The sequence below is a fragment of the Eulemur rufifrons genome, chromosome 1 (assembly GCF_041146395.1).
Source record: "Eulemur rufifrons isolate Redbay chromosome 1, OSU_ERuf_1, whole genome shotgun sequence".
NCBI classification, from domain to species: domain Eukaryota; kingdom Metazoa; phylum Chordata; class Mammalia; order Primates; family Lemuridae; genus Eulemur; species Eulemur rufifrons.
Window position 1 is genome coordinate 29,733,547 of NC_090983.1, and position 24,490 is coordinate 29,758,036.

At 38.1% G+C, this 24,490-nt stretch overlaps 1 protein-coding gene across 50 annotated transcripts in view; it reads right to left on the minus strand.

Moving 5' to 3' along the window:
* ABI2 (abl interactor 2) overlaps window positions 1-24,053 on the minus strand; it is an 80,358-nt gene extending 56,305 nt beyond the window's left edge. For 47 of the 50 annotated variants that reach the window (XM_069468154.1, XM_069468121.1, XM_069468444.1 and 44 more), the window contains exon 1: window positions 23,816-23,948. In XM_069468154.1, coding sequence (XP_069324255.1) covers window positions 23,816-23,932 — 117 coding nt within the window. In that variant the 5' untranslated portion in view covers window positions 23,933-23,948. Of the gene's footprint in view, window positions 1-23,815 lie in introns of all 50 variants that reach the window. The other 3 variants (XM_069468406.1, XM_069468276.1, XM_069468308.1) reach the window with 1 other exon arrangement.
* Window positions 24,054-24,490: the final 437 nt, after the last annotated feature.

Here is a 24,490-nt window from a genome sequence, read left to right on the forward strand (position 1 = left end):
TCAAACTCCTGGGCTCAAGCTATCCTACCCCCTCAGCCTCTCCAGTAGCTGAGATTACAGGCACCACACACCCAGCTGTGGCCACTGTTACACACACACACAAAAAAGTTAGATTTTCATTCAATAAAACAAATGTTATAATAGTATCATGACAAAGAAACCAAGACAGAATAAGATTTATACACATTATTCTCAGAGCTGAGAAATTTTAAAACATACCTGCTCTTAAGAACCTACTATAGGAGAAGAGTCACATAAATTACAAAGGTGAATTAAATAAGGTAAATAAAATGTAGTACAGATGAAATAGGGGTAACATGATGTAGAATATGAAGAAGGCAGGTTGAGAACATCAATGATGTCAAATGTCCAGAGAGATTTTTAACCAAGAAAAGAAAACTGAATTCTTAACAGATTACACAGATGATTCAGAAAAACAGAAGTAATTCTCACAGATTATTTTGTATGTATGTATCTTTTACATCAGGTAAACCATTTCATGACAAGCCTTAAGTAAATGTGTAAAAGATGAACCATATCCCCTGTTAATCTTCTTTTCTTTTTTATCCTTTTAGAGATAGTGTCTGGCTCTGTCACCCCGGCTAGAGTGCAGTGGCATCATTTTAGCTCACTGCAACCTCAAACTCCTGGGGCTCAAGCAATTCTCCTGCCTCAGGCTCCCAAGTAGCTGGAACTACAGGCACGTGCCACTAAGCCCAGCTAATTTTTTCTATTTTTTGTAGAGACGGGGGTCTTACTCTTGCTCAGGGTGGACCCTAATAGGGTCTTTAAGTGAAAATGTCAGATAACTTCTACATCATTGTTCATTTGTACCAATAACCAAAACAGGTCCACACTGGGTATACAACTTTTTTATAGGTAAAACACTTTATATATAATATATAACCCCAATTTCTATGAATGATTTTCTTTTTTTTTTTAAACAAAAGGTATTTTTATATTAAAATTTAAAAAATACATTGGATAACAGCTGGTGTAAAGAACATGCTCTAAGAATGGGGGTAAAAGCTGTTGGGCTCTTCTTGATACCACCATTTCATAGAAGATCTTAGTTATAAACAAGCAGAAGGATGATACAATCTCTGACATCATTAAAACGGGCAAACCACAATAGGTGTGTTCCAGCAAATAGTTTGCCAAGTATTTGTCCAGGTCTATTATAGCTATTGAGCAGATGGATCAGCATGAATAGTTATGTCCTTAATGTGCACATCATTAAGAGGTCTATGACTGATTTTCACAAAACTTCTCTGACTTAGGTGGAAAAGAGAAAGAAGCGCAGCATTTCTACAACCCTCTTAAGAAATTTTTGTTCATTTACATATATTTACATTTATAATAATAGATATACTGAAAATAAGGGGCTACAGAAGCAGTCTCATCTTTCATCAAGTCCTATATGATCGAATACACTTTATTAAAATGTGGAGGTAATTATCGTCTGTTGTTTTCAGCCTTAGAGGCTAAATTATAACTCCAAGACAACAGGAAAAGTCTCATTTAACATCTTGTTACATAGATAATTGGAAACCATATAAACAAACATCCAACAATAGGGAAAGGGTTAAATAAATTAGGCACAACTTTGTCATAAAATATTTAGTATTAAAAATTACACATGGTTTGAGATTGCAGTGAGCCATGACGATGCCACTGAACTCCAGCCTGACCGACAGAGCAAAATTCTGTCTACAAAGGAAAAAAAAATTATATATGAACAATCTTCACTTTACTATATAAAAGAATGCAAAACTATTTAAAATATAAGCAAAAATATATAAAAACACAATATTTAAAATATGGTAAAACCCAAAGGTAATGCACCCCCAATAACACAAATCTAAGTATTATGCAACTGCACCTCCAGAACCTCCAAACACCACGACCTTGTATTACATGGGATTTAGTTTTCAAACTCTATTCATGTCATTATAGTAGGGTTTTACTGTATCTCAACTATGTAAAATAGTATGTATATTATCTTATAGTATGCATATAAAATTATGTACTATTAACAAATTAGAAGTAAATATACTAATTATGTATTATATATTAGTTATTAGAAGAAAAATGTTCACAGTGACAGTACAGATTTCATATTTTCCATTGTTTATTATATAGTCCTCTAATTAAAAATAATTTTTCAATAACCACATTTCATACTTAGATGAAGAAAAAGAGACCAATAATAACACATTCCAGATGCCACACTTACTTGTACCTTCACTTCACTTGTTTTATTTTGCTGCAACTATAGAAATGGCCTAGCTGAGCTACTGCCACCAAAATGGAGATTCAGAGTCAAGCATACAAATGAACTAGAAATGTTCATTTGATCATTACCATGTTGATCAACTGCAGAGCTCTTTTCTTAACTGATCTGACAACAGCAGAACCCATCAGAAATATTTCCTCTAACAAATAAAAAGTCATTTTTAGCTACATCTGCTGAGGATTCATGAAGGACCTCAAAGGAAGTAATAATTCTTCACTGGCCTTCCTCATTAATATAATGGAATCACTCAAAATTTATATTCTCAATAATTTAGCATAGACGCAGCTTTGTATTATAAAAGGGTACTCCCTTGTTCAATAAATGATACTGGCTATAAGACAGCATCCAATTCAATCTAGGTGAAAGGATGGGGAATATCTATTGTTAATGGCTCTTTTAAATTCCTGTATTTGCATATAGTAGTCTTTTTTAAAATAGTAATAAAGAACTGTCCAGTTGAAAATAGGTCCATTCTTATTTTTTATTGCTATGCAATACAATGGGCTCTTTCTGCTTGTTTGAGGGTTTCTGCTTTATGTTTTATCATTCTGTCATCTTCTATACTGTCTCCTCCCAAAAATAAATTCTAAATACCTACCACAATTATCTGAATGCTTACGTCCCCTCAAAATTTATATGTTGAAACCTAATCCTCCACAGTGATGTTATTAAATGGGTCTTCTGGGAGATAATTAGTTCATGAAGGTTCTGCCCTCATGAATGGGATTTCTGACCTTATCAAAAAGGCCCAAGGGAGCTTGTTTGTCCCTCCTGCCATGTAAGGACACAGAGAAGGCACCATCTATGAGGAACAAGCCACTATCAGACACCAAATCTGCTGGTGCCTTGATCTTGGACTTGTTCAGCCTCTAGAACTTTTGAGCAATAAATTTCTGTTGTTAATAAATTATTCAGTCTAAGGTATTAGGTTTAGCAGCCAAAATGAACTAAGATACCTACATTTATATATGAATACTTAAAAGATAGTATACAGACATACACATATATGTATATAAGTTGTATATTGTTCTAACTACAACAGATGAAAAATCTTAATTCTTTCAGATCAAGCAAAATATGGATCTGGATCTTTGCATATCCTACAAATGAGAAAAACTACAGGCTTAATATTCTATAATTTTTCAGGCTGGGCCTAGTGGCTCAATCCTATAATCCCAGCACTTTGGGAGGCTGAGGTGGGAAGACTGCTTGAGGCCAGGAGTTCAAGACAAGCCTGGGCAACATAGCAAGACCCCATCTCAACAAAAAAATTTAAAAATTAACTGGGTGTGGTGGGGCATGCCTGTAGTCCCAGCTTACTCCAGCAGCTGAGGCAGGAAGATCCCTTGAACCCAGGAGTTTGAGGTTGCAGTAAGCTATGATGACACCATTGCACTGTAGCCCAGGCAACAGAGAGAGACCCTGTCTTCAAAAAAAAAGAAGAAAAAAAAAAAAACCTGAAAAAAAAGAAATGATGCCTTCTCTTCATACCCCAGGGTCTGACCTACACTGGGCCAATTCCAATACATGTGCCCACTTTAGACCACAGTGATTTTGTTCAAAAGATAGGACCATGACACAGATCCCTCCCCTGGATTTTTCAAACTGATTCTAGAACAAAGAATTCCTGTGTCCTTTTACCTCAACGCTATTAATAAATGAGGCCTGAAATACATGTAAGGATGTCTGACAGTAACCAGAACATGCCTACTATCTAAAAGGATGAAGCCAACATGCAGAAAGAAGCAGAAAAAGGATGAAGCCAACATGCAGAAAGAAGCAGAAATGGCTTACAGAGCTCTAAAGGTGTTTAAGTCCTCGATTCCAATCATTCCTACTCCTTCACATGGCTTAATGAATAAGTTCACATTTTTGCTGTTTAAGCTTATTCAAATTCAGTTTCTTCTTCACTTGCAACCAACCAATTCTAAAACACTTAAAACTGTTCCTTTTAATAGTTTAACATATATTAATACTAGCTTCAGTTCTCAATAATGACACATTTAAAATGGTCAAGTTGTCATGTCATCTGTCTAGATAACCTATATATAGGCTAACTGGAAATAACTGAGGCAGATAATATTCACCTATACACTGAAAGTGTCACAAGAGAGCTCAAGAAAAAGGTGGTCACGTTAGAAATAAATCAACTGATCACAGACTAATCTTTGTGAGATTCAGAAAACAAATTCAACTAGTTATTTGCTGAGACTGGGGTTGATTGTTTTGGGCAAAACCTATCACTAAAGGCACAAGTGAGGTTTCTAGAAACACTGTGCATACAAGAAAGGATAAGGGCATTTGAGTTATTATTCTAGTTCTGCTACTATCTCACTTGGTCTTGGATAAGGCACTTATACTCTCAAGGACTCAGTTATTATACATTACATTGAAAATACTGGATTTATGAGATCATTTTTGGCTATAAAATACCATAATTCTTTTCTGGAACATATCTCAAAGTAGGTCATTTTAGACTTAACTATATATGTTTACCTAAGAAGTGACAAATCACAAGCTTTATAATAATATCTATTTTAACCTTAGGGAAAAAAAGAAGTCTTTGGTAAGAAATCTAATATAAATCTTACTTTTTAAAAATAGTTTTAAAAACACTTTCCTCATCATTTGCCTTTTTCATGCATTTGTTTTTTAAAAACATTCCAGATGCTTCCCATTCTTCCACCAGGAAAAAAAAGACATAATGTGAATACTCTGTGCATGTATAAGCGTAGAAGCTCTTATAATTCTTCTAATGCCATCCTATTACTTGACAAAGACTGTGTAACACCAAAAACTTTTAGAAATAACTGTATTTTAAAATTTGCTATAAAACAGGGCAGATTAATCATATTTGTGCTTTAGTTAACCAACCAAATCCCATTAAGATGACAATGAAGAGACATTTTAAGAGAAAGTGAAACCACAGTGGGGGAAAAAAAACTTTTAGAGACACAATCCAAGAAGTCAAAATCTAATAGAAATATCAGAAAGGGTAACAAGGCATAAGAAACTATCATCAAAATCATACAAGTAAATTTTCCAGAGCTGAGGTGGAGCGTAAGTCTCCACTAAATGCACTCATCAAATGCTCAGGTTCAATTATTGAAAAAAAGGCCCATAGCAAGAAACATCATCATGAAGTATAAATGATTCTACAAGCTTCCAGAGAGGGAAAGAAAAAAAAAAAAAACACGTACAAAGAGTTAAGAATCAAAATAAAAGTTGACTTTTTCAAAGGAATACCAAAAAACTAGGAGAAAATAAAGAAACTAAAAGATTGCCTTTACAATTTGGGAAAAAATAATTTTTGTAGAGACAGGATCTCGCCATGTTGCCCAGGATATTTTTTCCTTTACATCCTTATCCTGTAAGTTTTCTATTTTTAAATTTTTTTCTTTTTTTTTTCTTTTTGTTAAAAACTAAGACAAACACACATTAGCCTAGGCCTACATAAGGCCTACCTTCTATCCTCCACATCTAGTCCCACTGGAAGGTCGTCAAGGGGCAATAGCACCCATAGAGCTGTCATCTGCTATAACAGTGCCTTTTCATGAAACACCTCCTGAAAGACCTTCCTGAGGCAGTTTTATGGTTAATTTTTTTTTTAGTAAGTAGAGGAATACACTCTAAAATAATGATAAAAAGTACAGTATATCCACAAACCAGTAACACAGTAATTTATTATCATACACTTTATATATGTGCTATACTTTTATGTCTAACAATAATGTAGGTTTGTTTACACCAGCATCACCACAAATATGTGAGTAATGCATCACACTACAGCATTAGGACAGCTACTATGTCACTTGTCAACAGGAATTTTTCAGCTCCATTATAATCTTATGGGACCACCATCATGTATGTGGTCCATCATTGATGGAAACATTGTTACACTATGTGTGACTATACAAAACTTCAACAATGAAAACTACAAAACATCACTGAAAGAAATTAAGGACTTAAATAAATGAAAAGACAGCCCATGTTCACAGATTAGATGAGTTAATACCATTAAGATGGCTCCCCAAATTTATCTATAGATTCGACACAATTACTATCAACATTCCAGATATAATTTTTGGCAGAAATTAACAAATGGTCCTAAAATTTATATGGAAATTCAAGGGATGTACACTAGCCAAAATAATCTTGAAATAGAAGAACAAAGGTGGAGGACACACACAATTTCAAAACTTACTACAAAAGTATGATAATCAAGAATCTGTGGTATTGACACAGGGATAGACATATAGATCAATGGAACAGAATTGAGAGTCCATATAAAATCGTGCATTTATGGGCAATTTTTGAGAAAGAGGCCAAGACAATTCAATGAGGAAAGAAAAATCTTTTCAACAAATGCTGGGACAACTAATATCCACATGCAAATAAATATGAAACCCTACTGTAGCCAGCTCCATGAATCCCTGTATGTTTTTTATAATATATTATAAAACTAATTACTTGACCCTTTGAGCTGTTTCCCAAAAATGATGGGTTCAAACTCCTAGCCTCAGTGACCCTCCACCACAGCCTCCCACAGTGCTGGGATTATAGGCATAGATCACCACACCAAGCCTGCAATGATAGATTTTTCTACAAGAAAAAGGAGTTGAGATTCTGAAGGCCCCAAGGCAGACTTCCTGCTGCCAGGACTCACCACCGCTCCCCCCACCCCCAACAACCTGCCCCAAGGCACATGGCTCCTCCTTAAAAAGCCCATGAGGCAGTTTCTCCCATTCTGCGGGCAAGAAAGACCTCAGTCAAAATTCCTTTCTTCCTTGGCAAGTACATAAAAATATTATACAGGCATAACTTATGTGACATTGACTAGTGATTCCTTCTAATCAGAATACTGAAGTGGCTAGAATAGTGTGTCTTCAATGAGAGTTTCCTTCTATTTTGTTGCACTGATTCTGAATTTCCCTCTAAATTATTGCCCATTTTGGTATTTCACAAGTGTCTAAAACAAGTCATTTCTCTATGATGTGCTTAGCACTGCAAAGAATTCAGCAGAGAGATGCTTTATTCCTTCTTAAAATTAAACACATTAATTTTTTATTGCAGGTAACTGTACAGCAGGCTTGGGATGTTCAAACTCTGCACATTCCAAGAAAGGACTGACCCTTGGTCAGCTCCTGAGAGACTGGCATGTGAGTCGTAGACTGAGTGGGGAAGATCTGCCCTCAATGTGGGTGGGCACCATTCAACTAGCTGGGAGTCTGGAGGGGGGAGGGGAGAAAACAGAGGAAAGATGAATTCTATCTCTCTTTCTCTACCCCCTCACCTCACCACCCCCGACCTGAAGCTAAAGCTAGCATACTCTTCTCCTGCCCTCAGACAGCAGAACTCTACGCTCTCTAGCCTTGGGATCCCAAAATTTACACCAGCAACCCCCAGGTTCTCAGGCCTTCTGTCTCAGACTGAGACTTACGTGAGTGGCTTCCCTGGTTCTGAGCTTTGAGGTTTTTGCACTTGGACTGAGCCATGCTACAGGCATCCCAGGGTCTCCAGGGAATGCTGATACTTTCATGGGACTTCTCTGCCTCCATAATTACGTGAGCAAGTTTCCCTAATAAATCCACTCTCATATAAGTATCTACATATACACATATGCTATTGGTTCTGCCTCTCTGGAGAATCCTAATGTTGTACCTGAGCTGGAAGCTTAATGAGAATGGGAAATATGCATAATATCAAAGTATTTCCCCACAAGGTACTATTAATTACAAAAAAATATTTCAAGAGTAACTTTCACAGTAGAGAAACCTGGCAGATACAACTGTAATCAACTGATATCAAAATGAATATCATCAGCACTGGGACAAATTAAAGTCATAACCCACCTGACAGGAAGCAAGAGAATAACACAGCATCACTTCTGTGACATTCCTACTAAAAATATATAATTTTATTCCAGTCATGAGGAAACACTGGAACATTAAAGGATACTCTGAATAAGTAACTGCCTATAATCTTCAAATGTGTCATGGTCATGAAAACCAAAGAACGATGAGGAGATGAGGAACTGTTCCAGACTGAAGGAGACTAAAGAGTCATGACGATTAACCACAACACATATTTCTGAACTGAACCCTTTTCCTATAAATGACATTATTGGGGCAAATAACAAATTCTGAATAGAAATCAGAGAATAAGACATTCATTTATCAATAGTATTTCCTCATTTTGATGACTGTTTTGCGATTAAGCAGAAAAATGTTCCTGTTTGAAACACACACACACACACACACACACACACACCCTCCCTCCCTAAAGTATTCAGGAATGATACGGCATCAGGGTCAGAAACTCAACTCCCAAAAAGTTCAGGGGGAAAAAAGTTCTTTGTACTGTAAATATGTGTGTATATATTAAAAACAAAAGAAATTTTGGATGATAACGATGTGCCAATGTAGGTTCATCAACTGTAATAAATGTACCACTGTGGAGAGGGATACTGGTAACGAGAGGCTATGCATATGTTGGGAGAAGAGGTATATGGGCAATCTCTGCACCTTGTGCTCAATTCTGCAGTGAACCTAAAAATGCTCTAAAAAAAATAAAGTCTAGGTCAGCAAGGTGGCTCATTCTTGTAATCCTAATACTATAGGAGGCCCAGCCAGGAGGATGGCTTCAGCCCAGGAGTCTGAGGTTGCAGTGAGCTATGATGAGGCCATTGCACTCCAGCCTGGGCAACAGAAACCCTGTTTCAAAAAATTAAATAAATAAATCAAAATAAAAAACAAAGTCTAATAAAAAATAAATTCCTCACTTCACCCAGGTGGAATGATATTAAATTATTATTTCTTTTGAGTGAAAGAAATTTCCATTAACTTAGCCATCATTAAACTTTGGCTTATAAATTTACTTTTAATTATCCAGTCAATATATAACTCATAATTAACCACGTCAAAAAGAAATCTTTCATAGTTGCTTCATCCTATAAAAAGGCTTGTATATATATTATGCATGTTTTCCACCATTACATATTAAGCTAATTATTTCCTGTACATTTCATATCAATAAAAATAATTGAGTTTTGAAAAACTTTCCATATTTAATGTGGAGACTATTACTCATTAGAAATGAATAAACTTGAAAGTACTAACCTGAACCATTGTTACATGTATTTTCACAGAAGATGCTGTTGATAAATCTTTTCTCTTTCAAATCATTTCTTTCATGTTAATATTTGATCAACTGGTTAAAGTACCTAATCCTAAATATCTAAAAAGCAACCAAATTGCATAATAAAAGATAAATCCTACATATAAACTTTCCTTAAACAACTATAAGACCTTTGACAAATTGCCAAACCAAAAACCTATTACTGAATTGATGCAGTGGTTCATGCCTATAATCCCAGCACTTTAGGAGGCAAGAGGCGGGAGGATTCTCTGAGTCCAGGAGTTCAAGACCGCCCCAGCAACACAGCGAGACATCATCTCTATAAAAATAAGAAAAATTAGCTGGGTGTGGTGATGCACATCTATAGTCCCCAGCTACTTGGGAGGCCAAGGAAGGAGGATCTCTTGAGCCCAGGACTAGCTGCAGTGAGCTACAATGGCACCACTGCATTCCACCCCAGGCAACAGAGTGAGGCCCTGTTGTCTCAAAACAAACAAACAAACAAAAAAACACCTCATTACTAAGACCCAATAAGTAAACAAGCAACTATAATTTCCCAGTTTGAAACCTAAGAGTCATAAAAATTACATGTTGTATATATACGGTCGGCCTGTTCAGGGTAAACTTAAAGTATTATCAAGGTATCCTTTCAGTCCTTATATAATTTCTATTCCCAGTTCTTTAAAACAGGGACTATCGTCTTATTTGTATCTCTTCTCTCAACTGCTCCGAAAAGCTGGCATATGGTAATCAATAAATGTCTGCTGAATTGAATTATGAGTTTCCTCTGCACTTTTTCCTTGGGAGGTAATGTCATCATGCCACTTACTCCATGCTATGGTTATTTGTATAATGGTCCTATTTCCATTATGGGATTCTAGGGTAGATGGGTCTTCAAAATAGAGATCACAGTTTATTTTTAAAGGTTTCTTTCTAAATCCCTATGCCACCAGAATCTCACACAAAAGAATAAATATTAGTTGAAAACCAGTGTGTCTTTATAAACAAAACCGAAGTAGGAATTAGGATATCATTCTTCCTTTTTTTTTTTTTCCTTAGCCCAAGTCATAGAAGCCTATCATGCTCCCCATTTTCAGATGGAAAAAGAAAAAAACAAAGACTAACATAAATGAATTACTTGGAGATCTCAACTCAACTCACTTCTATGGTTTGGCCACAGACCAAACCAATCACTTCCTTGCTTTCTGTGTGATCACTCGTTACACTGCTAGGCACATGCAATGGCTCCAATATAACTATAACCAAAAAGCACCCGATGTACTTGCCAGGACAATCATTTTAGCTTCATTATGATTTTAAAAGGAAAACTCCATTTGCAACTCAAGTGAGGATAAAAATCCTACCCAAGTAAGGGTAAACTGCACAAAATTAAGACAAATTCAAGTTTAGTAAATAAGAAATAAATGGTTGAATAAATTTAAAAATCCACTATAGCATATGAAGTAGGGCAGCAAAAACAAGGGCTTAAGTTTAAGGTCTACTGGGTCCATTTCAAAAGCTAACATTGCAAGGCTCAGAAGATAAAAATATAGGAATGACACTTTATGATACATACTCTCCTTTTGGCCACAGGTTTATTATTTAGCCCATGCTCACCCCAGAGCAAGCTAGCTCACCTTTTCCTACTTTACAGGTTAATGCCACTTCCCTCAAAGACAAAATGTTAACTGAAAGAGATAACAAAAACATGGAATGAAAAAGTGAAAAGCACAAGTTTACATATGCTAGAGTTAAAAGTGGGAAGAAGAGTTAATTCAACTCAACCAACAACAGTAAAAAGGAGACAGAGAAGATAAAGGCTGTAGGAATTATGAAAAGAGAAAGTGTGCTGTATTTATGATTACACAACTCCAGTAATAAACCCAAAATACAACAGAAGATGATTATCTCAAGTTCACTTTTTTTCTTATACACAGGTAATAAACATGCTTACTAGTCCCATATATCCCCAAGGAGAAATATTTTTCTCTAATATACAACAACAACAACAAAATAAAGGCTTTTGTTGTTGCTGTTGTTAGCAAAAACCTGAAAAAGATGCCAAATACCAAAATAGTATCTGGCAGACCTCTCTGGTTTGCATATGTCTGTAATATTAAACCTCTCAAGGATTTAAGTAGTTGAGGAAGAACTTAGTATTCTGAAATCTTATTTGGAAAAGTCAGCAACAGAGTTACAAGCAAATTTTTGTCATGAGCAAACTCATTAAAAACAGAAAAGATTTACAAAAAATTATATTGTTCTTGAGTTTTTCATCAGAACAGACCATTAGCACTTACAAGTAATTACTAGCAATGTTGTTTTCTTTTTTTTTGAGACAGAGTCTCACTCTATTGCCCAGGCTAGAGTGAGTGCCGTGGCGTCAGCCTAGCTCACAGCAACCTCAAACTCCTGGGCTCAAGCGATCCTCCTGCCTCAGCCTCCCGAGTAGCTGGGACTACAGGCATGCGCCACTATGCCCGGCTAATTTTTCTATATATATATTTTTAGTTGTCCATATAATTTCTTTCTATTTTTAGTAGAGACGGGGTCTCGCTCTTGCTCAGGCTGGTCTCGAACTCCTGACCTTGAGCGATCCACCCGCCTCGGCCTCCCAGAGTGCTAGGATTACAGGCGTGAGCCACCGCGCCCGGCCGCAATGTTGTTTTCTTAACTCATTAAAGTTTCCTTTCTAAGAACAATTATATGCAGACAGTCTTTACTTGTAATTGTGAGATGGTAACTTTACGCTGCTCAATAAACAAAGCTTAGGCACAAAGCTTTATCATGGAGTAAGAACCAAATGGAAAAGCATAAAAGAACGGTAACATTTAGCATTTAGAATAACAGAAAATCAGAAATATGTCTATTTCTTAATTCACTTTATGTTTACACCTGGATTAACAAAGATCTGAAAATATTAAACTCTGAGATCTAACAAAATTAAACCATGAGAACCTATTATTTTCTCCACAATTCTGAAATTTATAATTACAAATACTGGGCCAATTATTTATAGATTGATCTCCTTTTCCATAGTCACTTTCTTCTACCTACAAAAAAAAAAAAAAATCCATAAGGAAAAACACTGACCATAAATGTAAATTCAAACTCAAGTTGGAAGTCCCAACAGGCTTGGCAAGACAGTAGAGGTCTTTCACCTATGTTCCTGCAACTACACCTTGGAGACGGAAAGAAACCAAATGACACTACATTCTAATTCAAAGGTAAGAAAGTAAGATACTAAGAATTTCAACAAGGAGTAGCACTGATTAAATTTAAGTACATCATAGTCTCTCTCTATACCCAAAGACAACTAACAAATGTCTTAACAGTAATATATTAATACCAAGTATTATAATGTTTGCAGGGGCAAGAAAAAAATAAGCAAAATCACAACCAATTATACAGTGAATATTTTGTTAACTAATCTTCTTAGGGATTAAGGGTGTATCAGTCACGGTTCAGCTAAAAAAAACAGTGTCACAGTCACTTAAAAGAAGTTTATACAAGTAACTGCGTGTTTACCAGATAATAGGAAACACTAAAAGAGTAGGCTTCAAGATGCACCTTCAGATATCATGTCCCTAACAAAAATCAAAGAATTGACCCACCTGGAACAGATACATCTAAGACAATCAAAAGGGTGAAAATAAGACGGCAACCACTGAAAATCTTAACTCCAGGAACATTACCAGCCTACACAATGATCAGGAAACTGCCGTGTCATTACTGTTGGCCCTAGAATCCATCATGCCAGGTAAATGTGCATCACCCAGAAGATCTATGTGCCACATTCTGGCACTCAACACTCAGTGGAAGCTAGTAACTGGACAATGCAACACTGCCAATGAAAACCTCAATGTTTCCAAACTCTTCTAGTTACCACAAACCACAGCCAGAGCAGAAATGCAACTTCCGACCCATCTCCCCCTCCAACTATCATGTGAGTGCACCTACTTTAATCAAGCATAGATCATATCCAGAACCCTATCTCCAAGGGACTTTTCACATATTCCCGACTCTGTAGTAAGACACCATACACTAGAAGGTAAAAGGAATGGATATGAGCAAGCCTATCCACAATACTTAACACAAGAGGCAAGCTCAAACTAATACCAAATACAGAAAATGAGGAGGTAGGAACTATAATTTTCACTCTAAATGTATATTAATACCAAGGGAAAAGATAAAATATAACTTCCCAGGTGAAACAATAGAAATTATATAGTTCCTATTTTGAAATACATGTTAAAACCATGAAAAAGTCATTTCACAATAAGAAATGAAAATTTCTAAAAATACAGTGTCATGTCCCTTACTAATGGAGAATGTTAAATACAACAAATAGGAGAAAAGAAGATACCCTAAGATGGCAATTTATTGTATGTTTATACTCTAGGATAAGAAAACTTTTAAGAAAAAAATTTGAGATCTGAAAATATTTAGAAAAGGGAAATACTGTTTTCAGTGAATTAAGCCAGAAAGTAATGCTGCAAAACTGACAGGCTCATATCAAAGGGACAGAAAATTCAGCTTAAAAGGACTCCCCATTAGCCAAAACTGCGACAACCCGACCATCAAAATTAATAATGACTAATGGAGTCTATCATACTGAAATAAAAAGACTCCATGAGTCCATATTTGATGGATGGACACATAGAGCTCTTCTTTACAACAGAATAAATGCCAAGGAATAAATGGTCAAGAAATGATAGAAAATCATCATTTTGCAACAGCCATGGCAATAACCATTAAAAAACAAATTCGTAAATGGATACTAAACTCAATGTGAGAAAACTAATCATTACAAAGAGAAAAAAGGTATCCTTACATGACAGAAATATGACAAACACCACTTGAAACAAGTGGTCAAACTTAACATCACCAATAATGGAACACACTCCTATTATGATGTACTGAGAAGAATACAGCACTTATTTCCTGCCAAATACATAAAAATGCACAAACTAAATGTAATCCCAAGGAAACAATCAGAGAACCCCACTTTGAGGGACACTCTAAAACAACGACGAAAAAACTGGCATGTACTCTTTAAAAATGTCAATGTAATGATGAAAACAGAAAAGCTGAGGAAGTATCTAGATCAGCGGTTCCCAAACGTTTTGGCACCAGGGACCGGTTTCATGGAAGACTACTTTTCCACGGGTTGGGGCACGAGCAGAGCTCAGGCAGTGATGTGAGCTATGGGGAGTGGTTATATAGATGAAGCTTCCCTTGCTCACTCACCTCCACCTTTGGTTGTGCGTCCCCTCCTAAGTTTCATGGAAGACAATTTTTCCACAGACCAGGGGTCGGGGTGCTCTATGGGCCAGTCCCTAACAGGTGGCCCAGGAGTTGGGAACCACAGTTCTAGATTAAAAAAGAGCAAAGTGACATGACAAATAAATGCAGTAAGAAATCCCAGATTGGATCCTGGATTGGAAGGAGGAAAAAGAAATCTGCTAAAAAGGATATTGCAGTTGGCACAGTTGAGGAGTTCAGGAGACAGAACTAGGAGGATAGGGACTAATAATGCAACTGAAGTTCTCAAATTAGGATTACCAGACAGGCCAGGCCAGCGACTCACGCCTGTAATCCGAACACTCTGGGAGGCTGAGGCAGGAGAATGCTTGAGCTCAGGAGTTTGAGACCAGCCTGAGCAAAAGTGAGACCCTGTCTCTACCAAAAACAGAAAAAATTAGCCAGGTGTGGTGGCACATCCCTGTAGTACAAGCTACTTGGGAGGCTGAGGCAGGACTGCTTCAGCCCAGGAGTTTGAGGTTGCTGTGAGCTACGCTGATGCCATGGCACTCTAGCCTGGGTGACAGAGCAAGACTGTCTCAAAATAAAAAAATTTTAAAAAAATTAAAAAAAAAACAGCCTGAGCAAGAACAAGACAATATACCATCTCTACAAAAAATAGAAAAATTAGGTAGGCATGGTAGCATACTCCTGTAGTTCCAGCTACTCAGGAGGCTGAGAAAGGAGGATAGCTTAAGCCCGGAAGTTTGAGGCTGCAGTGAGCTACAATGACACCACTGCACTCTAGCCAAGGCAACAGAGAGAGATTGTGTCTCCTAAATAAAAAATAAAATTAAAAAAATTCCATTTACAATAGTATCAAAAAGAATAAAACACTTGGTAATAAATTTAACCAAGAAGGGCCAGGCATGGTGGCTCACGCCTGTAATCCCAGCACTTTGGGAGGCCGAGGTGGGAGAATCGCTTGAGCTCAGGAGTTTGAGACCAGCCTGAGCAAGAGCAAGACTCCTTCTCCACTAAAAAAAAGAAAAAATTAGCTGGGCAATTAAAACTAGAAAAAATTAGCTGGGTGTGGTGACACCCACCTGTAGTACCAGCTACTCAGGATGCTGAGGCAGCAGAATTACTTGAGCCCAGGAGTTTGAGGTTCCTGAAAGCTACTCTGATGTCACGGCACTCTAGCCTGGGCAACAGAGCAAGACTCTCTCAAACAATAAATTTAACCAAGAAGGAATAAGATTATACACTGAAAACCACAGAGCATCATTGAAAGACATAAAGACCTAAATAAAAGACAGGTTCAAGGGCCAAGTACAGTGCCTCACACCTGTAATCCCAGCACTTTGGGAGGCAGAGGCAGGAGGACTGCTTGAGCCCAGGCATGTATCAAGCTAAATGACTTAAATTCCTTTCTGTCAATCCAGCCTGTTCTTCTAGATTTAGAATAAAAGGTTTTGAGGGAGAAGAAGAATCATTATTCAAGCACTATCTCCTGACAGAAGATTTGTGGTACTACTACATATTGGAAAAAGGCTGGCATCCCTTGTTGGCTCCCCCTATCCAACTTTGTTTTGTAGGTTCTAGAAGTTTCTAACAAGGTATCTCCTTACCTGTACTCAAAGTCTTCAACAGACAAATAGATAAGGCCAAATAGCAAGAATCACAAAAGAAAAATAGTCCCATGTTATATTTAGTTCAGTCCCATTAATTTAAAATTTACAACAAAGACTGTTCATAGAAATCAAAATGGTAACAGAATTAGGCTGTAGGTCTATGAGTTACTTACCACTGACTTTGTAGAATGGAAAGATGCTCAATAAATAATTTTGAATGAACAGGAAGGAAAAAATATATAATAAATGGTGTGAGTCTTACGTTCATTTTACTCAACAAAAATATACTGAACACTAAGAATTGAGGACATTAGAGGCAAAAAAATGAACATAATTCCTCTCTGCACAGAATTATTAGGTCATTAAATACGAAATATCCAATTCTGAATCAAAAGTGTAGTTTACTATATCTTAAACAAGAAGCAGTACAATTAACCAAAGTATGTGCCTAAACTATCAATGTAGTTTTGCCATCTTTACGGTAGCTTGCTTATGCCAGCAGCAAAGCCTGGAGAGCAAGTGGCGATGAAATTGCAAAAGGTGTTTTCCACAGTTTGTTGACAACTAAACAGTTTTCCTTGCAAGAAGTGGTCAAAAGCCTGGAAGAAGTGGTAGTCAGTTGGTGCAAGGTCTGGTGAATATGGCGGATGATAGAGAGTGTCCAAGTCCAGCTTCTGTAGTTTGAGCAGCGCTGTGGTCAAACCAGGTCTTGCAAAAGGATTGGCCTGTCTCTGTTGACCAATCTCAGCTGCTTAATCGTAAGCATCCTCATTATTTCGTCCAATTAGTTGCAGTAAACATCCACTGTTATCGACTGACCAGGTTTCATGAAGCTGTAGTGGATAATACCAGCACTGGACCACCGAATAGACACTACCACATTTTTTTGATGCATATTCAGTTTTGGACTGTGTTTGAGCACTTCATCTTTACCCAACCATTGTGTCAGATGCTTGCATTTGTCAGAAAGAATCCATTTTTCATCACACGTAACAATATGGTGTAGAAATGGTTCACCTTTGCGTCGTGACAGCAAGGAAAGGCAAGCTTCAAGAAGATTTCTCTTCTGACTCTTATGTAATTCATGCAGAACCCATCCATCCAGCTTCTTTACCTCGCTGATTTGTTTGAAATGGTCCAATATTGTTGAAATAGTAACATCAAACTTTGCTGTTAATTCATGCGTAGGGTGAGATGGATTCATTTCCACTACAGCTTTCAGCTCATCATTATATACCTTGGTCTCAGGTCACCCATGTGTCTCATTTTCAAGATTAAAATCACCAGAACGTAACTTCTCAAACCATTGACGTACGTGCGTTCATTAGCCACATCCTTCCCAAACATTTTGTTAGTATTTCGAGCTGTCTGCACTGCATTGGTTCCACAATGGAACTCACATTCGAAAATAACACGAATTTTTGACTTATCCATGGATTCATAAAAATTAATCTAAAAAAAATTTGAAAGACAAGACAAACCATGTGTTTGAAAGAATGAGGATGTACCTTCACAATAAAAATAAAATAAGAAGTGTCAACAGTGAAATGTCAGAGATATCACCTATCAAACTTAGTACTTAAGGAAATCGGACATTTCATATTTAATAACCTAATACTTTAGCAGGCAGTGGTAAACTTGAGTTTATCTAATAGGAATATAAATATCCCCCTTGCTTACTTCCCAGGAAGCTGCAGATCAGCCCATTTGATGAGCATTCACTATAGAATAAGCCTTGCACTAAGTAACAGCAAATGAACTGTTTAATTAACTCTAAAGCACTATATGTGTTACACATTAGTGTCAATTCTGTTGACCACATCTACATTAAATACGCTAGACAAATAAAAAATATTTGCCAACTTTCATTTTCCAGAGCATAAATCTACAAACTTCAAATTTGCAAAACTAATTTATTTCGCTGCTCTCAGACACAAAAATCCCTGCCCTCACAAGCCAGGGTAGGAAAACAAATTAGATACATTCTATGTTAAGAGATAATATGTAGAAAAATAAAGCATGGAAAGTACAAGCAAGGGGGAAAGTGAACAAGGAAGGGAAGGGGTCATCAACAAGGGGACATATCAGCAAAAACCTTAAGGAAGTAAAAGAACCAGTCATGCAACTACCAGGGGGTAGAGTACTCCAGACAGAGGGCACAGCAAGTGCAAAATAAAAAGGCCCTGAGGCAGAAGTATGCCTGGTATGTTCAAAAAAAAAAAAAAAAAAGAAGCCAAAGTAGCTGGAGTTGAGTGAATGAACAAAGGATGGTAAAGGAGTATAACAGGAGATGACGTCAAGACTAAAAGCTGATCATTTGCGGCTTATGGTCAATTTTTTTTAACCTTTATTGAGGTATAATTTACAAATAAAAATTGTACATCTTTGAAGTATACAACATGATTTGGTAGTGTCTGTATAGACTGTGAAATGACTGTAACAATCAAGATAATTAACACATCTATCACCTGACATAGTTACCTTTGGTGGGGTGAGGCAGTTAGAACACTTAAGATGTATTCTCTCAGCAAATTTCAAGTATACATTATTAACAATATTCACAATGCAGTACATTAGATTCCCCAGAGCTTATTCATCCTGTAACTGAAAGTTTGTGTTCCCTGACCAACATCTTCCCATTTCTCCCCCTGTGCCTTCCCCTCCAGCCCTGGCAACAACCATTCTAGTCTTTGTTTCTAGAGTTTGACTTTCTTAGATTTCACATATAAGTGAATTATACAGTACTTGTCTCTCTGTGTCTGGCTTATTTCACTTAGCATAATGTTCTCCAGGTTCATCCACATTGTCATAAACAGCAGAGTTTCCTTTTTATGGCTGAATAATATTCCATTTTATATACAGTTGACTCAAATAATACAGGTTTGAAGTGCATGAGTTCACTTATACACGGATTTTTTTCAAACAAACTTGGCTGGAAAATACAGTACTCATGGGATGCAAAACATGCACGTAAGGATGGACTTTTCCTTTACTCAGGTACCACAGGGGTGACTTCAGGACTTGAGTGTGCACAGATTTTGGTACACTCAGGGGTCCTGGAACCAATCATCATATATACCAAGGGACAACTGTACACACAATACACATTTTCTTTATCCATTCATCCATAACAGACACTTAGGTTGTTTCCATGTTTTAGCTATTGCAAATAATGCTGAAATGAACATGGGAGTGCAGATCTCTCTTTGAGATATTAATTTCATTCCCTGTGGCTATATACCCAGAAGTGGGATTGCTGGATCATATGGTTGTCCAATTTTTAATTTTTGAGGAAACTCCACAATGTTTTCCACAATGGCTGTTCCCATTTATATTCCCACTGTGTACAAGGCTTCCCTTTTCTCTGTATCCTTGCCAAGATTTGTTATGTCTCATTTTTACAGCCATCCTAACAGGTGTGAGGTAATAGCTCATTTTAGCTTTGGTTTCCATTTCCCTAATGATTACTGCTATTGAGCATCTTTTCATACACCTGTTGGCCATTTGTACGTGTTCTTTGAAAAAATGTCCATTTAGGTCCTATGCCCATTTTTAAACCTGATTTTTTTTTCTCTTGCTACTGAGTTCCTCATATATTTTGGATATAAACCCCTTATCAGATATATGGTTTGCAAATATTTTCTCCTATTCCATAGGCTGCCTTTTCATTTTGTTTCCTTTGCTGTGCAGAAGGTTTGTAATTTAATGCAATTGCTCTCACTTATTTTTGCTTTTGTTAGAGTCTTGGCTTTTGGTGTCATATTCATAAAAATCATTGCCAGGACCAATGTCCCTTGACATTTCCCTATGTTTTCCTCTAGAAGTTTTACAATTTTAGGTCTTACATTTAAGCCTTTAATCCATTTCAAATTAATACTATGTTTGGTTCAACAGTCCAATTTCATTCTTTTGCATGTGGATATACAGTTTTCCCGACACCCTTTAACGAAGAGACAATCCTTTCCCCACTGTGTACCTAGTGCCCTTATCAAAACTAGTTGACACTCTTTCTGTATACACACACACACACACACACACACGTATTTCTGGGCTCTCTATTCTGTTCCATTAGTCTATGTGTGCTTTTATGCCAGTATCACAACATTTTGATTACTATAGCTTTGTAATATAGTTTGAAATATATTCGTAGCTCACACCTGTAATCCAAGCACTTTGGGAGGCCAAGGTGGGAGGATTGCTTAAGGCCAGGAGTTGGAGACTAGCAAGAGAGAGATCCAAGACCCTGTCTCTACAAAAAAATACAAAAATAAGCTGGGTGTGAGGGTGCCCACCTGCACAAGTTGCCAGCTACTAGGAAGGCTGAGGCAGGAGGACTGCCTGAGCCCAGGAGTTTGAGGTTGCAGCAAGCTCTGATGACATCACTGCACTCTAGCCCAGGTGACAGAGTGAGAGACACTCACTGTCTCACCAAAAAGAAAAAGAAAAAAGATTTTAAACTTCTAATGTTAACTGCATTAGTAACCTGGAAAACAACTATTTACAATCCTGATCTGTAGATTTCGTATATATATGTTAATCCAGGCATCATCTGATCACTCCTGAAGCCAATGATATTTCTGAAAGGTACTTTTCTAAGACACAACAATTCAAACAAAGTACAACTGTTTTCAGAAGGACAGAACAATTATTTCCCTCCCTTTGCTCAACTTTCACACTAAATATAATCCACATTTAGAATATTCTTATTTACCTTAAATTTTTTTATATTCCTAGGCATAAAACCAGTTACTTAAGAACACCGAGCAAAAACACATTACATATATCAATTTTTTTCTGCTTTATAGGCAAAAATTACATTTCCACACAATAAAATGAGTGTTGAGTTAGTTAACTCAAGCTAGTGGCTAAGACATGATGCTATAATAAGGTTAAATTGACCATCTGATCACCAATCCCCGTCAATTAACTTTCATCTACTGCAGGGTCACAGGCAGCATCAAAACCCCTGCTGGTCAGTGCTTTGGTCACAAGGAGAGCCAGCCGATGTACAGCTGGATCAGCACAAACCCACTATCACTATATTCTGTTTATCAACTTTACAACAAATCATGTAAGAGCTATCATCCTGGGAGAGTGTAATGATAATATGCCCACTGGATACTAAAATAGATGATAATCTAAGTCAGAAAAGTGTAAAATCTACTTCAGATGCTAAATTGAGGAAATAAGATACTTTTAAATCCATTTCTATTAAATCAATATTTATGTTTTAAATTTTAAAACACTACCACACTAAATTTTGAGTCTCATTGCTAAAACAGATACTGGTGACAGTAACATTCTTCTCTTTTCAGCTAGAGGAAATGAATAAAACATAAAAAAGATAATTGCTGATCCCTTTACCCTCTCAGCTTTACTTATCCATGTACTTTTACCTTAATGTAGCAACTATAATCTAAAACAGCAGTCCCCAACCTTTTTGGCACCAGGGGCCATTTTCATGGAAGACAATTTTTCCATGGTGGTTGGGGGAGATATGGTTTCAGGATGATTCAAGGGCATTACATTTATTGTGCACTTTATTTCTATTATTACATTGTAATATATAATAAATTACACAATTCACCATAGGTTGGGGACCCCTGATCTAAAAGGAACTGGTACCTTCAAATTACAATAAAAATTATCTTCCAAAGACGGACAAATTGGTTTCTTTTTATTACTTACTGCAATAACTGCAATCCAATCACTTTTCCACCCTCAATTTCTCTTCTGACCTACAACTGTTGCCCATAATATGTTGCACAAGGCAATGGAATTACCACTTAAATCTTTTAGATTTTGCCTCTCCTAGAGATTATGAATTCTCTCAGGATAGCACTGCTTCCCCTAGTCCTTCTTCCCACCAGTTCACTACAGAGTGTAAATTAACTATATAGTACTAATTTGCTCACACATCAGCCTCTCTTACTAACTAGACTATGAAACTCTGTAGACACTAGGTGTGTACCATCAATTCTTGACACAGTTCTTGGCCATAAAATACTTTCAAATACATTTACTGAAAAATTGAGCAAATAAACCTTTGAATCTTTCCTACCCCACTATTAGCAAAGTACCCTACAAATACGGACATTTGTATTTTTTGTATATTAATCTTTGACTTTTGACCACATTCCTTTCCTACTAGCCATACTTAACTGCCTCTTTGGAAGGAAAAGGTTTGAATTACTTCTGGTTCATTCTCCAATACTAATGTTCTCTACAACAAATAAAGAGTTCACTATATGATTAATCAAATAAAATCTCACAACACCATCCTTAATTAACTATGTGGTCCTTACAAAATTTATGGACCTATGAACTGTAACAGCTATTTTTTTAAATTTACACTAAGACTTGAGAATGCTTTCCAATACAGCTGATGTTAAGGTGGATGCCTGGAAATGGGGATGGAAACAAGAAAGAAAGAAAAAAAAGACTGAAGAAACAATTTAACACACTGCCTCCGTTCCCACCTTTATCCCAAGAGAATTTAAATAAAGAAAAAAATGGAGGCAGAACCCGTAATTCAGAATAACCATAAAGAAAACAAGAGATGCTGGATTTGCAAACTGTGCGTTTTAACCTGCTATCCTTTCATGTAATTTTTAAAGGATTTTTTTTTTTAATTCAAAGAATCTTTTGCTTCATCCAGGAGCAGCTGGATCTTATCTCACTCAATATTCCCCGCCTCCACACACACACACACCCGCTACCACTAAGAGCACCTGTGCCAAATCAACCATCACGGGAAAAAATTAAACCATGAGGTTCATTTTCCTAATTCTCTCTAAAAAGCCACAGTTCTTTCCCAAAGGAAAATTACCTATTCTAACGGGACTGAGGGGGAAAACCAGATTATCATGCAACTTCCCATTCTCCATAGGGAGAAAAATAGCATTAACTTCCAACAAGAGACAACTGCTCTTCTGCCGTATCCCCTTTTAGAACTCAAAAAATAAAAAAAGGTTTTTAAGGCATTCACAGAAATGGAAAACTGAAACACTTCACTTTGCAGCAATATAGCCCCTTCAAAATCCCCCAGAATTTGGGGGATGGGGGCAATCCATCAACCCCCCACGCACACACCCCTACCATAAGAGGGAGCAAGATTCCTTCAAATAGAAATGCCACTCTCCGCCTCCTCCGCCCTCCGGAACACCGACCCGCACAGAGTGCGGGGGCGGCCGAGGGCAGGAGAAGCGAGGCGGCGGGACGCGCGCGACTCACGCACCGAGCTGAGGACTGGTTCACGGCTTTTAAAAATGTTTTAAAGATACGATTTCCTCCAGCCAGTGGATTCCCACCCATTCACTGGTCCCAGCCTTCACCCTGTTCCTCACCCTCCTCCCCACCGGGGGCTCAGCCGAGCCATGTCCCAGCGGCGGCCTCGACCCCGCGCGCCCTACGCCCCCAGGCGTGAGGCCCCTGGTTTGGGGATCACCCACGCACCCCTCACCACCCCGAGACCCGACGCGCCCGAGCCAGGGGATGCTCGCACCTGGATGTAGTTGTTCTCGCAGTAATCAGCCACCCGTTCCAGATTCGTGTAGCTGTCGAAGAGGGCCCGGCGGCCCCCCGGGATTTCCTCTTCCAGCAGCATCTGCAGCTCCGCCATCTTCACATCCTCCTCCTCCTCCTCCTCATATAGCCCGCAGAGGTAGCAGCGGCAGCAACGCCAGGGAAATCCAAGACCAGGAGAGGAGGAGCAGCGGAGACGGCGGCGGTAACTCCGGAGGAGCGAAAAACAGCCCCAGAGCGCTACAGGGGAGGGGGCGACAGGGGCGGGGCGCGAGCCGACGGACTGCGAGGACGGTCACCGCGGCGACGGACGGCCGGGCGCGCGCACGCGCGCTCCCCTCCCTCCGCCCCCGGCGCCCGAAAAAGATTCCCACCCTCGCCCGCGCCGCCCGCCCCTCCCCCACTTCCGGCGTCTCCTAGCGACGGCGGGAGTGGGGGCCGGGATGCGCGAAGGATTCGGTCGCGCAGTTAACCCTTCGGCCACCTCAGGTTGCGCGGCTCGGGAAATACCCACCTCCGGCTGCCTTTGTTAACCGGGCGGGAATGCCTTGCCCCGCTCCGCTGGCTTCCTGCTGGGGCTCTCGGTGACTCACCTCGGCGCTGTCCTCACCCTGGGCCGACCCTGGTGGAGGTCATCGTCCCGAGGAACTTCTGA